A 17,784-nucleotide genomic window follows, 5' to 3' on the forward strand; every position below is an offset into this window, starting at 1 on the left:
CTTCGGCCCCCCGGCCCCCCCGGGTCCCGATCTCCGGTACTCCGCTCCGCGACCCTCCGCTCCCCTTCCGCGCCCCTGGCGCCCAGACCTCCAGTGCCCTTGGGACCTCGGCTCTCTGGAGCCCCCACCCGACTCCTCCCCACCGCGCGCTCGCTGCCCAGGTCCTCCGCCGTTAGCGCTGCCCCCGCCCCGGCCCCAGCTCTCCACCCCTCGCCTTATCTGGTTCTTCCTCACCCCCACCAGGCTCCCCGCACCGCGGCCCTCCGATCTGTCCCCCTCGCGCCCCTCTCCGCGCAGACCTGCTGCGTCCTGGCCCTCGGCGGGTGCACTCTGGCGCCGGCGGGCGTGCGCGGTGACCCTGCGGTCGCCCGGCTCCGTCTCCGCCCGCGCGGCCACCTCGCGCAGGTCACGTCCCTGTCCTGGGGACTGCACACGGGCGGCCAGGTCTGCGCGCCCCCTTCATCTCGCTGCCGCCCCGCTCTTAAACGGAATACTCAGCGGAGGCCCGGACTCATGTCCTCCTTGCGGAAAGAAGGAATATAGATGGGCCCTCCTTAAGTGGAGGCAGGCAACGGAGGCCGTGACCTCTGGGAGAGGATGGTGACCCCCTGGCGCTTCTCTCTCAGGGTCTGCTTGGCGCACCTGAGAGGTTTTGTGCTCAGAAAGGAAGTCGGCCTTCTGAGACCCTCTGGGGGCTGTCGCAAGGCTAGACTCTGTTGGCTTCTGCTTGGCACTTTGCCCAAACTCGTCTCCACCTGTGAGGACATTGGCGAGGGGGCTCCGGAGAGCGTACGTCGGCAGACCACCAGTTGGAGTGACCTGGCTAAAAATGGGCCGCTGGAAAGAGTCCCTCTGGAGGGGCGGCTGGGCTGGCTCCTCCTGCACGTGCGCATCTGGCTCAGAGCAGGGGCTCTCTTGGTAAAATTCTTCCCTCTCCTCCTACTCTATCCCCTCACCTACCTGGCTCCCAGTGTCTCCAGTCTCTGGCTCCACCTGCTTCTGAAAGCCACCGAGACTTCGGGCCCCACCTACATCAAACTGGGCCAGTGGGCCAGCACCCGGCGGGATCTCTTCTCAGAGGCGTTCTGCGCCCAGTTCTCCAGGCTGCACGTCCAGGTGTCGCCCCATCCTTGGACTCACACCGAACACATCCTGCGCCAGGCCTTTGGGGAGGACTGGGGGAGGGTCCTCTGCTTTGAGAAGCAAGAGCCAGTGGGTTCCGGCTGCGTGGCCCAAGTGTACAAAGCGCGTGCCAATCCTGCCTTCCTGGAGAACGACAGCATCCAGAGACTGGCCACGGCCTCCATACTGCAGTTCTCGGAAACTGGGGCAGCTGGGGGGCTGGGCGAGCTCTCTGGACGCCTGGAGAAGGCTGGGAGGCCTCAAGAGAGTCTTGCCGACCAGTCATTTGTAGAAAGGCTGCTCTTCCCTAAACCGGACCTGGTTGGATCCAATGCATCCTTGTCTCAGGCTTCAGGGACCGCCCATGAACAGGAGCCAGATCACCTTGTCCCGGTGGCTGTGAAAGTAAGTGTTCTAATGTTTGCAGCCAGGCCCTCCCATCTCTAAAACCTCACCAACTCCACCGAGCTACCCAGGTCAGGATACAACCCTTTGCAAATTACCCCACGTTGCCTTCCGTTGATTTCTTTCAGCTTGACCATTATCTGAGTACCTGTGACACACAAGCTGTTTGATTTCTTGGCTTGAAGGAGAGTGATGCGAATGGCCTGAAAAAGGAAGATGAAGAGGCTCTGGTGTTGGTTCTCTCTGCGGGGGGAGGACCCATCATCCATCCAGCTGACCTCTTGGCTCTGGGGTCAGGATAAATGGGAGAGACTAGGTTAGGTGTTACTGTGGCGAGTCCAAGAGGGCAGCGTTCATTTTTACAACATCAGCTTCCTTCTCTGTTCATTTCCAGTCACCCCTGCCCGGCTCCATCATCTCTCCTCTCCACACCTTTCCATCCCTGATCCGGACACCCCCAGGAGAACTAGCGGATCCTAGTAGCCAATACCCTGGTGTTCTCACCCTCACAGAAAAATCCCTCCCACGGGGGCCTACTGAGACAGGCTGAATCATAATTTCTAAGGGGAGAGCCTGACCTGGCCTTTTATAATTGCTGCAAATGAATTGCAACATCAGGCATGTTTAGGAAACACTTGTCCAAAGTATCTTGAAGTTTCCCTGTGCTCTGTGGGAGACTAAAGGAGTATATGTGCCCATCAAGTCAGATGCTTTATTTCATATGTATGAGGTACCTGAGATGGGCATTCTTTTTTTAAACAGGTTCAAAAAAAAATTGCTTATTTATTTATTTGGCTGTGCTGGTTCTTAGCTGTGGCATGCGGGATCTCCTTCTCCCACCAAGGGTTGAACCTGGGCCCCCTGCATTGGGAGCCCAGAGTCTTAGCCACTGGACCACCAAGGAAGTCCCTGTACTAGTTTTTCTTACATGTTTATTTATATTCCACTTTATTCTGAAAAGGATTTGTGGTGGAGGTAGAGGCTGTTATCTGCGTGTTTTAAATGATGGAACAGGAGGCTGAGAAGAGGTTGAGTGGCCGGTCCAGTTTCATCCAGGAGATGAGTTGCAGAACTGGAGTTTTTGAAACCCAGAGCTCTTTCCATCTCACCTCTGGAGTCCTGTAACTCTACAGCAGTATTTTGTAGGCTTGGGACTACCTGACTCAGTTACCTGAACACTCAGTAAAATGCAGATTTCCACCTGGCCTCCCAGCCAGTCTGATTCAGTAGGTCCTGGAGGAGGCTGGAGGTCCACACTTTTACTAAGCAGCCCATGTTGGCTTTTATGCTCGCTGATGTTTGGGAGCCGCTGATCTAAGCTCAGTGTATCTGGAAGGGAGGCCAACCTGTTCTTCCCAGCAAAGCTGAGTGCCGCTCAGGGGAGCTGCCCTCCTGCCCCTCAGGAAGGCACAAAGGAATGAGTGTTGGACCTGCTTCCCCTCGGCCAGCTGATTGTCCTTTTTTTTCGGGGGGTTGTGGGGGGATGTTGGCTGCACCACAAGGCACATGTGACGTTTGTTTCTCAACCAGGGATCGAACCTGCACCCCCTGCATTGGAAGCATGAAGTCTTAACTGCTGAATTGCCAGGGAAGTCCCCTAGATCTCTTTTGATGGTGGGACCCAGCTCTGGCTAGGTAAATGTTTGATTGATCCCTGATTGATCCCTTCTCTGTCTCACTGTTCCTCTTTTGGCAGGTGTTGCACCCTGGCCTGCTCGCTCAGGTGCAGATGGACCTGCTGCTGATGAAGATGGGCAGCCGGGTCCTCACAGTTTTGCCAGGAATCAAGTGGCTCAGCTTGCCTGAGATCGTGGAGGAATTTGAGAAGCTTATGGTGCAGCAGGTGAATTCGCCTTCTCTCAATCGTAAATAGCACACGACAGTTTTTGCTGTTAGCAGCTGCTTAGTAAATGCTGAATGGATGAGCATTTTCCCAGGGCACTATGGCTAATGTAGAATATTAGTCAGGATAGCTGATATAACAAAGAATATCCAAACCTCAGTGAGTTAGGCAGCAAGGTTATTTCTTGCTATTCTGTGGAAGTTCCATGCAGGTAAACTGAGGGAGCAGGTGGGAGTTCCACTCCATTGTTATTCAGGGACCCAGTTTCCTCCAAAATTAGTCATCTGGGCTTAGTGTGGAATGGGGAGAGAGACCATGAAGCGTCACATAAAGGATTCTGTGGCCAGGCCTGGAAATGATGAACCTCACTTCTTCCAAGGCTACATGTCAGGCCCAGTGTAACTACGAGGGAACTTGGGGAAGGCGGTCTTGCATATAGCCTGGGCTGCAAACGAAATGAGTCTGGTGGAACAGATAGCATTATCTGTGCTGCAATCAATGGCCACATTCCAGGAGAAGAATCGGCGAAGTCACATACTGTGCCTTGGTTTTCCTTTGTTTCTGGGGTTTAATGAGTAGACAAGGGCCCTGTGCAGGGCCTTTGGGACACCTGTTTAAGGAGCCAGACTCAGTAGACACAGTGGAGTCACTCAGGGCTCCAAGGAGCCATCTGTGCTGGCTTCCTGGCAGTTGGCACAGAAATTGATAGGCTTTCAGAGGCCGTGTGCCCAATCTTCATTTATATCGTCTGACTTAGGGTTTTAAGCCCCAGTGATGCATTTTCATGTTTAGAAAGCTTGGCTTTATGATATGGAGGTGTCTACTTTTGATAATAAAAGAAAATTAAAACAGAAAAATAGCTGCTGTTCCAACACCCATCTTGGTGTTAATACTCTCAGTTCCACCACCCGCTTGAGCTTCAGTTCTGCTTCAAGAAGTCTGATACACATTGTGAGATCCCATCACTTCAAGTTCAGACCTCTACAGCTCTACAACTCACCCCATTTTGCCTTAAAAATCAACTCTTCCTACCAGCTGTAGCTCTCGGTGGTCTCATAATGCTGCCTGGCTTGAAAGCTTAGAGTCTGGGTGTATGTAGGGGGATGGATGTTCATTTATAAATTCATACAACAAGTATTAAAAACTGTTAGGATCTGGTGAACTAAGAAAACAAGTGGGGTTCCCTGAATCTCCTGTGATGGTGGGACCCAGTCCTGGCTGGGCAAATGTGCCCTCCTGATTGGTCCCAAGAAGTATATACTAGGAGGAGGAGGGCTGATGTGAAATATTTGTAGCACAAGTGCTAGTTACAATAGGAGTTCTTACGGGTTCAGCTGGGCTTAGCCGAGGCCCAACAGAGGAAGTGGTTATTCCACCCTGTGGGTCCAGGCTCCCCAGACTTGAGCAGAGTCTTGAAAGGAGAGTGTCCGCAGTTAGACCCAATGGGGGAAGAACATTCCAGTCAGGTGGAGTACAGAAGGCAGTCAGAGGGGAAGTGTTAGGCAGGCTGGGACATTCCCGGTCTACAGATTGGGTGCAGCCGGAGTTTGGGGCTGTAAAAGAAGGAGGCCATATCACAAGAGATGTACCTGGAGGGAGAAGCAGGGCCCAGACCATGACCCACCTCGGACGTCATCCTAAGCAATGCAGACTCCATCCTGCAGGTGGTGGGGGGCACCAGCAGATGGATTGTAGAGAGGGGAGGTGGGGGACAGGGAGCCCAACTAAGACACCTCTGTTAGGGTTCAGGTGATTGGTTTCAAGTCACCTTGGGAGGAACAGTGGGATAGAAAAGAACAGCTCTGAGCGTGGTGAGGGCTGCAGAGCTGATGGCAGCGAGTCTCCCATGGGTGTGAAGGGTGAGAGAGAAGGAATCCTCTGCAGGGACTCCTTGGGGGCGGGGTGAATATGAACTCTGATAAGTTCTCCAGTGTCTCTGCTGTCTGCAGCTTGGAGTCATGTGGTGGGGAGGGATGGGGGGTTGGGACTTCCGGGGCAGCCCTCACCCTCAAGTGTCCTGGGAGTTCTGCAGGAGGTTAGCTGGGGCAGGCAGGTGAGTCTCAGGCTCTGCCAGCTCTTGGGGGGTTCAGCGTTGCTGTCCCTGGCCCAGACTACCCCCTCCCTCACCTCTTCTCTCCACTTGTCTGTAGATCGACCTGCGGTACGAGGCTCGGAATCTTGAACTCTTCCAGTGCAACTTCCTGAATGTGAACTCTGTCAAATTCCCCACGCCTCTGCGTCCCTTCGTCACCAAGGATGTCCTGGTGGAGACATATGAAGTAAGAGTGAGAGCTTCCCCTAGCCGGTTGCCCTTTACTCACAGCCAGGTTGTCTCTGCTGCACAGGAAGGCTTGAGTCTAAAAGGGGTTTGGAGCCGCCTGACGGTGGGAGGTAGGGTAGCAAGGCGGGAAGAGCCTGGCCCTGCCCTCAGACTTGCTGGAAGTCTGCTCTGCCAATTGTATCTGATTCTGGTTTTTCCGTACACTTTTACAAAAAACCCGAATGACTTTTTTGGCCAACCCAATATTTGCTGGGTGGCTTCAGTTACTTCCTGTAGAACAGCAGGATACCCTTCCTGTCTTAGGAGTCCATGACACACTGAATGCAAAACGCCCTCCACACAGAGAAGGGCCTTATGGGCTTAGCTGTCTTCTGGTCCAGCTTCCTTTGTAAAGATGGTAATGAGACCCAGAGGAGTGGCCTGAATGACCCACTGTTGCTAGCTGTGTGACTTTGAGCAAGTTACTTAAACTCTCTGGGCTTTAGTTCTTTAATTTGTTAATTAAGGATTCCAAGATCTATCTCAATAGGCTGCTTTGACAATTAAATAACCGACCTGCATCAGGTGCCTATGGAGCAGGTCCCCTTTCTTCTCTCTTCCTTTTCTTTCTCCTCCAGTGAGGTCACAGAGCTCCTTCGTGTCCCTGTTGGCTGATTCTTGACTAGAAACAAGCTCACCCTGACCTCACAGCCTCTCTTACCTGTGGGCGGCAGTCAGTGGGTTTCCTCCCTGGGGAACCTATGGGACTTTTTGAGACGTATTACAGAAGGGAAGCATAAACGTCGGTTACAACTCATTTGTGGGTGACGGATTCACAGGCATTATAGGAAAGGAAAAACGCTTCGGGTCACTCCCCAGTCAGAGGGAAGGCAGCAGCTGTGTGTCCCCGGGAGGATGAGGAGCTGTGCAGTCGCGGGCTGTGCGACTGAAGCGGTTCTCACCCCGACTTCCTCACAGGAGAGTGTGCCCGTGTCCAGCTACCAGCACGCAGGGATTCCCCTGGACGTGAAGAGGAAGATTGCGCGGCTGGGGATCAACATGCTCCTGAAGATGGTGAGCTCACCGCGGGGAGCGTGCTGCCTCTCCGCCTTGTCCTAGATCTCCGGGAACTCGCCGTCACCCTGGAAGCTTTTCTGTGAGTGGCCTGGTGGAGGTGGGATGGTGAGGCTGACTCAGCCTGGAGTAGCTCTGGTCTCTCTGCAGATATTTGTGGACAACTTCGTCCACGCGGACCTTCACCCCGGGAACATCCTCGTCCAGGGCGCCGACGGTCTTGCCCAGGGCCCAGAGGCGCGGCTGCAGCCGGTGGACGTCTGCGAGGCGCTGGTGGTGGCTGTGTCGCCGGCGCGCTGCCCGCTGCGCCTGGTGCTGCTGGACGCCGGCATCGTGGCCGAGCTGCAGGCTGCAGACCTGAGGAACTTCCGGGCTGTCTTCATGGCTGTGGCCATGGGCCAGGTGAGGCCCGCCGGGCCCTGGAGGGGAGGTGGAGGGAGAGGTGGTTGGAGCTGAGTTTTTTTTAAACCACCGGGCTCCTCAGGGTTTGTCATTCTTGTTAATGCTGGCATTTGCCAAGGGTGCTTCAGAGAGATGAAGGAGGGAGGAGGAAGAGGAGCCCAGGAGATGAAGCCATGGAGGGTCCATAGAACAGGCTTGTTCCTGGCAGCAGATGATTTAGGATGACAGGAAGAAATGCCTCCTTCTCAAGTGGTGTTCTGGTGGTTTCTCTTCTTTCCTCAGTCACTATAGAGTTGGGCTTTGGAAATGCTAGCTTCTTGACTAATAGCGGCCCCAAATGTGTGCTATCTGCTTTGAGAAGGTGGGGCTGGAAAGAAGCAGCGGCTCAGGGAACTTACTCCCAGGTGTGGGAAGACACCTGGGGCAGGAGGAGATGACTGGTTTTCACTTCTCATCCCACGCCTCTGAGGGGCTCCAGTGGTTGAGGATTCTTATTTAGGAAAAGGGACTCAGCGAAACCTTTATGAGAGTCAACCTAAAGTGCCACATCAAGGGTGACAGTGAATTCTCCAGCAGGAAAGACCCAGGGAAAGACGGAGCTGGACAGACTTCCCTGGTGGTTCGCACTCCCAGTGCAGGGGGCCTGGCTTCAATCCCTGGTCAGGGAAATAGATCCCACATGCCAGGACTAAGAGTCTGCATACCGTAACTAAAGGTCCCACATGCCACACCTAAGACCCGATGCAGCTAAATAAATTTTTGGGGGAAAAAAAGAAAAACCTGGGAAAAAAGGGCAAAATTGAGAGAAGCCCTGCTTAGGAGGCTTCTGGGGTGGAGGAGGGGTGGAGGTGGGTAGACCAGAGGCTTGAGTCTGAGCCAGTTTGAAAGTGTCCCCGGGCCAAGGTTAAAGACCGAGGTGCAGTGGTAGGTGGGGGCTGGGAGGTTCTCCTCTGCACAGGTTTGGGCAAAGGAAGAAGGTCATAGTCAAGGAGGAAGAGCTTGGCTCCCTGGCCATGACCAAGGGGGCCAGGTGGGTGTTAGGAAGACCTTGGAGCATCCTGGGTGGAGGAGGAGCCAGCAGGCTGTGAGTGGGGAATTCTGCTCAGGCAGGAAGACCGCCCTTGAGGAGAGTATGGCTAGTCCGCCCCGGAGCCAGGCCTCTGGGCCAGGCCGGTTGGTTGGCAAGCAGTGCCGTGAGGAGTGTGAGCAACAGGGCCCAGACTCAGCCACTGGGCCTGTGTGGCCTCAGAGACAAAGGAGACCACACAGCTCTGGCCTTTGATTGTGCTGAGCACAGGTGGGGCCTCGCCTCAAAAGGATCAAAAGGCTTTGATTGATAACCAGGTATTATTGGAAGGCAGTGAGGTAAAGTTAAAAATGGATGAGGGTGGGGCGCAAAAGCAGGAGGGTAGAGAAACTGGGGTGGAAAGAACTAGGATCTGAAGGCGTTTGGGCAGAGAATCCAGGGTTAGGCCCTCTTGATTCTAGCATGTTTTTTCCATCTTCCAGGGCCAAAGGGTGGCTGAGCTCATCCTGCACCATGCCCGGGCCAGCGAGTGCGAGGACGTGGAGGGATTTAAGGCTGAGATGGCCCGGCTGGTGACCCAGGCCAGGAAGAACACCATCACCCTGGAAAAGGTGAGCAGGCCACTGGAGGGCTGGGGTTCCTGGGGTGTTTACCGACCTTGCCCTTGGACAGCGCAAACTGCAGGTCTAAGGGAGAGGTCTTGAGGGGACTTGAGTTTTTCTTTTTTTATTTATTTTTAATTGAAGGATAATTGCTTATCCAATATTGTGTTGATTTTTGCCATACATAACATGAATTGGCCATAGGTATACATATGTCCCCTCCGTCTTGAACCTCGCTCCCACCTCCTACCCCATGGCTTGAGTTTTAAGGCAGATAAAGAACAAACCTTTTCCTCTGCCCACATCCTCCAGGGGTAAGGAGGCCCACTAAAATCTCCAACTCTCAAGAGTGGCTCCTTGACTGGGCTCTCCTGGGTGGTTGCCGGGGGAGGGGGTGATACATGTGATACTGCACACCTGTCCAGACCCGGGTGCTGTTCTGCAGCTTCATCTACATGGAGCTCAGCTGAGCATGGGGTGGGGGAGGGAGCACTGAGGCCCCTGAGTAGACAAAGAACTCACCTAGTGTTCACAACCTTTATTTAGACCTGAAGCAGAAAAGTGAAAGTGTTAGTTGCTCACCCGTGTCTGACTTTTTGCAACCCCCACGGACTATAGCCCGCCAGGCTCCACTGTCTAGCGGATTCTCCAGGCAAGAATAGTGGAGTGGGTTGCCATTCCCTTCTCTGGGGAATCTTCCCGGACCCAGGGATTGGACTCGGGTCTCCCGCATTGCAGGCGAATTCTTTACCATCTGAGCCACCAGGGAAGCCCTTACTTGAAGTGGAGCCCACTTTGAATTCTGCACACAGTTCTAACAAAGCTGACTTTTCTTCCCAAGTTCATTCCCAAGTCCACTCTAGCCAGATCGAGTCAGAACAAGAGGTGGCCCCCGGGCAGTGAGGAGTGACAGCTGGCCCTTGGCACTGCCTGTCTTATTTATTCCCATGTGATTTCTGTATGTGCTGGGCGTGCTGGGGAAGAGGCCTCTAGGCTAGTTCTCCTGGGGGGGCGGTGGTCTTTGAACTCAGTCATGAGATGGAAGTTGGGCTTGTGTGAATGTAGTCCTTTTGGGGATTTGTCAGGCAGTCCATTTCCGATCACTGGGGTGTGTGTGGGTGTGGGTGTGGATGTGTGGGTGGGTGAGGGGCAGGTAAGGGAGAGAAGTGGCTCCCAGTAGCTCTCAGGCTCTTTGTTCTGTTTTCCAGCTTCAAGTTTCCAGCCTTCTCTCGAATGTCTTTAAGTTGCTGATGACTCACAAGGTGAGGCCTGGGCGGGGAGCTCGCTCTCTGGTCAGGCAGGAGGGAGGTCTGTGGGGAAGGCAAGTGGCCTCAGGGTTGTGGCAGGGTTTTTTCTTTTGGGAGGTCTCTTTTAGAAACGTTCTGCACACTGATCCCTCTGCTAAGAGTGCTGTTTCTACTCCCTGATGTCCAGCAAGGTTTTCCTTTGATCATTGGTGGGGTTCGGGGGGAAAAACTTTATGCTTTCTAAGAGCTTTGACAAGTTCTATTTTAAAAATGAATTAAATTTCATGTTAGGATTAGGGAAAGCTTTCATCATTGCTGGGGGCTGGCTTGGAGAGAGCTGGAAATGAAAACACACTCCTGGGAGTTCATTTGCTTAGGACGGGGAGGGTGAGGCTCATAGCCAGCTCAGTGCCCACCAGCTCTGACCTGGGCAGCCTCTCCAAGTCCCCGGAGGCTGCCAGGAGGGCCAGATGAGGCCGTGACACGGTGATCAGTGCGCTCTGACCTCCCTTTAGCCACCTAATTCAGTTGTATAACATTTATTAGTATCTGATTTAATCCCAACATTCCTTGAGGCTGGCACCAAGCAACTCGCCCTGGCCCCTGAGGCCACCTGACCAGGGAGCCCCACTTCCAGTGACTTTGTTCTTTAGCCCTGGGGCCCCCATTGGTACATAGCCTTCCTCACACCCGTGTGGGACACAACGGTTACTAGTGCTTTAGATGTTTGCTGTTGTCATCGTGATTCCCAGGATGGGAGAGCAGAGAGAGGGCCAAGTACAGCCATTCTCTTCAAATATTTCACCAGGCGCTTAATTTAAAATAATTTTAAAAATTTAAATTATGGTTAAAAACTAATATACAGTTTACCCCTACCCACCTCCAAGTGTACCGTACAGCAGTGTCAACCACATCCACACAGTTGTGGAACAGATCTCTAGATCTCTAATAAAACCCTATTCCTACTGAACAAAAACTCCGTGTCTCTCTTCCCTGAGCCCCTGGCAAGCAGAAGGTCCATGGTTTTGATGACTCTTGATTTTTCCTATAAGTAGGATCATATGGTATTTGTCCTTCTGTGACTGGCTTATTTCACTCAATGGAGTGTTCTTGAGGTTCATGCATGTTGCAGCAGATGACAGGATTTCCTTTTTAAAGACCAAATAATATTCCATTGTATGTACTTAACCATATTTTCTTTATTTGTTCATCCTCTGATGGACATTTGGGCCACTTGTACCTCTTGGCTACTAAGAACAATGCTGCAGTGAACACGAGGGTGCAAATATTGCTTTGAGATCCTGGTTTCAAATTCTTTTGGATATTTACACAGAACTGGGATTGCTAGATGATATAGTTTTTTTTTTAATTAAAATATAGATTTATACAGGGCTTCCCTGATGGCTCAGAGGGTAAAGGGTCTGTCTGCAATGCGGGAGACCTGGGTTCCATCCTTGGGTTGGAAAGATCCCCTGGAGAAGGAATGTCAGTCCATTCCGGTATTCTTGCCTGGAGAATCCCATAGATGGAGGAGCCTGGTAGGCTTCAGCCCACAGAAGTCTACACGATTTTACACTCCCACCGTGAGTGTGCATATGTAGCACGCTGCTTTCTTCTGATTTGCCCATCTGACCCCTCAGACAGCTTTCTGGGCCTTAACTGAGAAAAGACCCTTTACTTTCATCAAAGGTTATTTCCCCATGAGTCATTCTTCCATTTCCTGACCTTCTGTCCACCTGAAAGCAGATTCCTGTTCTAGGTTTAAATCCTGGCTCAACTCCTCCTCATGTGGGCTTCCCTGGTGGCTCAGTGGTTAAGAACTCTCTTGTCAATGCAGGAGACATAAGTTCAATCCCTAGTTTGGGAAGATCCCCAGGGGAAGGGAATGGCTACCCCCTCCAGTATTCTTGCCTGGGAAATCCCATGGACAGAGGAGCCTGGCGGGCTACAGGCCATGGGATCCCAAAAGAGTCGAACATGACTTGGTGACTAAAATAAACAACAAACAGACTCCTCTTCACCCAGAGGACTCAAGCAAATCACTCAGCCACCCTGAGCCTTAGCTTCCTTATCCACTGAACGGGCATAATGAAGTTGAGGATTAACTGGGTAATCCATGTAAACTATTATTACTGTTAATCTGGCTCCAAAGGGGAAGAAACCCTGCTGTATTTGATCAAAGCCAGGTGTGCTTGGTCTCAAAAAGACTACTGTGGATTTCAAAGAATGACCATATTTAGATTTATAGTTTCTGGTGTTGTTTGTTGTTTAATCGGTAAGTTGTGTCTGACTCTTTGCAACCCCATAGCCTGTAGCCCACCAGGCTCCTCTGTCCATGGAATTCTCTAGGCAAGAATACTGGAGTAGTAGCCATTCTGTTCTCCAGGGGATCTTCCCGACCCAAGGATGGAACCCAAGTCTCCTGTATTGGCAGGCAGGTTCTTTACTGCTGAGCCACCAGGGAAGCCCAGTTTCTGGTGTGGCTGTGAACTTTTCACTTTAGTATTTTTTAAGTCATTCACATACTCACACACCTCCCTTAGAGAAGAGCTGTACACACTGCATCCCCCAGATTTTTTCTTACTATTTCTAGTGGGTGGGGGGTTGGGTGAATAGACGGGATGGTGGGGAAAATGACTGGATAGGGAAAAGAATGTTCAGTTCAGTTCAGTCACTCAGTCATATCTGATTCTTTGTTACCCCATGGACTGCAGCACGCCAGGCTTCTCTGTCCATCACCAACTCCTGGAGCTTACTCAAACTCATGTCCATGGAGTTGGTGATACCATCCAACCATCTCATCCTCTGTCCTCCCATTCTCCTCCTGCCTTTAATCTTTCCCAGCATCAGGGTCTTTACCAATAAGTCAGTTCTTCACATCAGGTGGCCAAAGTATTGGAGTTTCAGCTTCAGCATCAGTCCTTGTAATGACTATTCAGGACTGATTTCCTTAGGATGGACTGGTTGGATCTCCTTGCAGTCCAAGGGACTCTCAAGAATCTTCTCCAACACCATAGTTCAAAAGCATCAGTTCTTCGGTGCTCAGCTTTCTTTATAGTCCAACTCTCACATCCATACATGACTACTGGAAAAACCATAGCTTTGACCAGACAGACCTTTGTTGGCAAAGTAATGTCTCTGCTTTTTAATATGCTGTCTAGGTTGGTCATAACTTTTCTCCCAAGGAGCAAGTGTCTTTTAATTTCATGGCTGCAGTCACCATGTGCAGTGATTTTGGAGCCCAGAAAAATAAAGTCTTTCACTGTTTCTATTGTTTCCTCATCTATTTGCCATGGAGTGATGGGACTGGATGCCGTGATCCTAGTTTTCTAAATGTTGAGTTTTAAGCCAACTTTTTCATTCTCCTCCTTCACTTTCATCAAGAGGCTCTTTAGTTCTTCACTTTCTGCCATAAGGCTGGTGTCATCTGCGTATCTGAGGTTATTGATATTTCTCCTGGCAATCTTGATTCCAGCTTGTGCTTCATCCAGCTAATTAAGCAGGGTGCACAAGGGTAATTAGCCTTGATGTACTCCTTTCCCGATTTGGAACCAGTCTGTTGTTCCATGTCCAGTTCTAACTGTTGCTTCTTGACCTGCATACAGATTTCCCAGGAGGCGGGTCAGGTGGTCTGGTATTTCCATCTCTTGAAGAATTTTCCAGTTTGTTGTGATCCACACAGTCAAAGACTTTGGCGTAGTCAATAAAGCAGAAGTAGATGTTTTTTTTGGAACTCTCTTGCTTTTTTGATGATCCAGCGGATGTTGGCAATTTGATCTCTGGTTCCTCTGCCTTTTCTAAATCCAACTGGAACGTCTGGAAGTTCACAGTTCACGTACTGTTGAATCCAGGCTTGGAGAATTTTGAGCATGACCTTGCTAGCATGTGAGATGAGTGCAACTATGTGGTAGTGGGAACATTCTTTGGCATTACCTTTCTTTGGGACTGAAATGAAACCTGACCTTTTCCAGTCCTGTGGCCACTGCTGAGTTTTAGTGCAGCACTTTCACAGCATCATCTTTCAGGATTTGAAATAGCTCAACTGGAATTCCATCACCTCCACTAGTTTTGTTCGTAGTGATGCTTCCTAAGGTCCACTTGACTTCGCATTCCAGGATGTCTGCTCTAGGTGAGTGATCACACCATTGTGGTGATCTGGGTCATACAGTGTATTCTTAGAAAAAATACATTTCTGGGTCATGAAGTATATTTTTGCCACTTCTTCTTAATATCTTCTGCTTCTGTTAGGTCCATACTATATCTGTCCTTTATCTGTAAGAGTATTACATAGATGATAAAAATCATCTGTTTTTTTTGTCAGGAGTGGATGTTGACCTGTTAACTCAGGATACTCTCTGTCTATCCGTGGGCTTCGGAAAGAACCCCTGTTTCTCTGTTTCAGGTAAAGCTTGAGAGCAACTTTGCTTCAATCGTGTTTGCCATCATGGTGCTGGAGGGGCTTGGCCGCTCACTGGACCCTAAACTGGACATCCTGGAGGCAGCAAAGCCCTTCCTCCTAAAAGGACTAGTGACCTCCCGCTGACGGCAGCAGTGGGGGCTTCCTCTTGGAACAAGAGGCCGCTCCCAACAGCCTCTTCTGTGGCAGCTTGGACGTCCTAGGACTGGGATTGTGGAGGGCCTGCCACTGTGTTTCACTCTGGTTTGGTTTCAAGCATCTGTTTCCAAAGGTCTGGGTTTCCTGGGGAAGTAAAAGGAGGGAGGGTCCTGACAGCTCAGGTATGGAAGCTGGGCCTGGTGTCAGAGAAACTGTTTCAGGGAAAACATTCTCTGGAGGAGGATGAATAAACTTAGTTATTTTGTTTTCTGGTTTTTTCTCTTCTCTTAACATCTGTACTCCTGGATCAGGCTGGTCTTCCTGGTTCTTTCCAGACTCTGGTATTTAGGTTAGAAAATGTCACAGAATCCTGTAGACCCATGGTTTCCAAATTTTGGGGGGGTGTGGCACATACCTTGCGAGATCTTAATTTCCTGACCAGGGATTGAACCCATGCCCTTTGCACCGAGTCCTAACCACTAAACTGCCAGGGAATCCCCCCAGGTATTTTGTGTTGTTTTTCTGTTTTGTTTTTTCCCCTCAAATGTTTTGATTATGTGCCCTGTTGGTAAAGGGTTGCATATATTTATATATACATGCACATATAATTTATTTATAAGGTTTATACAGGTTCTACCATCACCAGCAAATCTCTGAAGACAGAGCTTACACTTAGGGCACGTTTCACTGTATCTCAAATTATCCTTTTGATAATTTAAAATCTTTTTTGCCAATCTTGCTAAATTTTATTATAAGGTAAAATGAAAAAAAAAAAACCACAATGATCAATGGTTAATGTGACATACTAGAGACAGGAACAGAGTCAGCTCCACTATTTTACTTGAAGTTTCCCTGTGCTCACATATTAGCATTTAGATACTGTTTTTTTCTGAGCATTCTACAGGGCTAATTTTGGTTAATATTAACAAACAGATAATATAATCAGTACATTTCTGTTAGGGCTTCCCTGGTGGCTCAGACAGTAAAGAATCTTCCTGCAATACTAGAGACCCTGGTTCCATCCCTGATCAGGAAGATCCCCTGAAGAAGGGCATGACAGTCCACTCCAGTATTCTTGCCTGGGAAACTCCATGGACAGAGGAGCCTGGGGGGGCTGTAGTCCATGGTGTCGCAGAGAGTTGGACACGTCTGAGTGGCTAACACTTTCACATCCTGTTAACCAGGACTTGAGATTTGCAGTAGCACCCAGCGACACTCCAGCAGTGAAGGAAAATGGGGCGGCCATTGCCTGGCCCTCTGCACTGGGCCAGCTCACAGGCCATTCTCTCAAAGCTGCTCTGACACGTGGCTGGCCCACATGGACTCAGAGCATCCCAGGGTCAGTTTGTAGAGTGGATATTAATAAAGCTTAATTTCTTAATTTTGTTTAAAAGGAATGTTTTCCCCTGCATCCCAGTGGATTCTCCTGCTTGTTTTGGAGACTGCTCTAGACAGTGAGTGGAAAGTCGAGCGTTCCTGCTCTCTGAGTCCTGCTGTGACTGAAGGACTAGATTCTCCCATTCTTTCCTTCTTAAGGATAAAGTTCCTGTCTTTTAGGGAACAACTGAGAACAGAAGTTATCTTTAGATATTGGACAGAGATTCCCTTGGTGCAGTTTTTTTTTGTTTTTTAAGAGGGGTGGAGATGTTATTGGCACTTCCCAAGTCTTGAGGGTAGGGCATTTGAGTCAGGCAGTGAGAGCCTGGGGGCTCCAGGTAACCCTGTTCAGCTCCCTCCTATGGGCAAACCAGCCAGACATTCAGCCCTTTATGCCAAATGCACATGCCTTTGTGCTGTGGGCCAAGAGACGGGGGCACCAACACAGAGCGATGTCTCCCTGAGTGAACACCAGCACCTCTGAACCTTTCTTGAAAGCCAGTGGATTCCATCAACTTACTGTGATAATCATTAGTTATCTCTCACTGCATACACACTACCCACAAATACAGCAGTTTAATACCTGGTAGTCTCTGCAGGTCAGAAATGTAGGCGAAGCTTGGTGGGTCCTCTGCTCAGTCTTGCATGGCTACAAGCATCTTGGGGCTCCACTGGGGTAGGTCTGAATTCAGGCTTACTCATGTAGTTCCTTGTGGGGTGCTGGACCGAGGGCCTCAGTAGCTCAGGAGTCATTACAGCAGCAACAGAAAATGAACACAGGTTGAATTGAAGAGAAAAATGGTTATTAATGGCTGTGCTTTAATATAGGTAATTTGCTGATTTTTAAAATAAGCATCTTAAAAAGGCTAAACGATTTATACATTCATCTTCATAAGGAGAAAACGCTACTTCTTGGGTATAAGTAGATAAAGGGGCAATGGGGCATCACTTGGAAGGGAGATCCCAGTTTAGTCCCTCCAAAGTAGAAAGAACAAGGTTCATTTCTGTGTTAAAACTGCTGGAAAGGTAAGTTCTTTCTTCTTTTGGAAACTTAGAGGGAAAGGGTGATCAAGCAACCTTTAAACGTAGAAAATTAGGGAATTCCCTGGCGGTCGGTGGTTAAGACTCAGTGCTTTCACTGCCATGGTCCATGTTCAATCCCTGGTTGCAAAAGTAAGATTCCAAGAGACATGTGTGCAGCCAAAAATATATAATAATAATAATAAAGAACAAAAGTAGAAGATTAAATAAACATGAAGCCTTGTGAACAAGTTTTTTTTTCTTTCCTCATTCCCCTGCAGTGTGCTTTTCTGAGAATCAAAAAGAGAGCCATTGTGCAACCTGCAAAAGGCAGTCAGGGATATTTGCCCTTGGAATTTTTAGAACATGTCTGCAACACAAACATGCATTGCTGTTACGTAAACAGTCAAAATAGTGTGCTGATGGGGACCCTAAACTTTTCATAGTAAAAAATCAGAATTAGTGATGCAAAACATTAGAGCTAAGGACCGCACAAATGGTCTATAGAACAATATTGTTTTAAATACAAGCCAGCATTAAAGTTAAAAGTTTTTATTTTGTAACTGAGCAAGAAAGATGGGGGGCGGTAAGTGAATTTTAGTTTACCTGAAGAGCTTTTGCAGCCAGGAAAATATTGACTAATAAAAAATTGCTGAGTACATGCTGTGGGCCAGGTACTCTCTTGAATGGCTGATGAAGGGCACTGAGACCTGGAGAAGTGACTTGTCCAAATGGACAGAGCTAACCATTGGTAGAGCTGAGGCTGAACTCTGGATTTTCAGACTATCAAGTTCTTTGGAGTATTTTTGTTTAAGCTGGGTTTTTTTGTTCGTTTGTTTTTTGTGGCCTA

At 49.8% G+C, this 17,784-nt stretch overlaps 1 protein-coding gene across 1 annotated transcript; it reads left to right on the plus strand.

Annotated features, from left to right (window-relative positions):
• The first annotated feature begins 573 nt into the window (after window positions 1-573).
• ADCK2 (aarF domain containing kinase 2) lies at window positions 574-14,807 on the plus strand. Its single transcript, XM_010854952.1, has 8 exons — window positions 574-1,527; window positions 3,224-3,370; window positions 5,521-5,649; window positions 6,609-6,704; window positions 6,855-7,106; window positions 8,616-8,744; window positions 9,944-9,997; window positions 14,385-14,807. Exons 1-8 carry the CDS (start codon window positions 598-600, stop codon window positions 14,523-14,525), a joined length of 1,878 nt encoding a protein of 625 aa, XP_010853254.1. The 5' UTR covers window positions 574-597; the 3' UTR covers window positions 14,526-14,807.
• Window positions 14,808-17,784: the final 2,977 nt, after the last annotated feature.

This window comes from Bison bison, unplaced genomic scaffold (genome assembly GCF_000754665.1).
Source record: "Bison bison bison isolate TAMUID 2011002044 unplaced genomic scaffold, Bison_UMD1.0 scf7180017864352, whole genome shotgun sequence".
Classification (NCBI taxonomy): domain Eukaryota; kingdom Metazoa; phylum Chordata; class Mammalia; order Artiodactyla; family Bovidae; genus Bison; species Bison bison.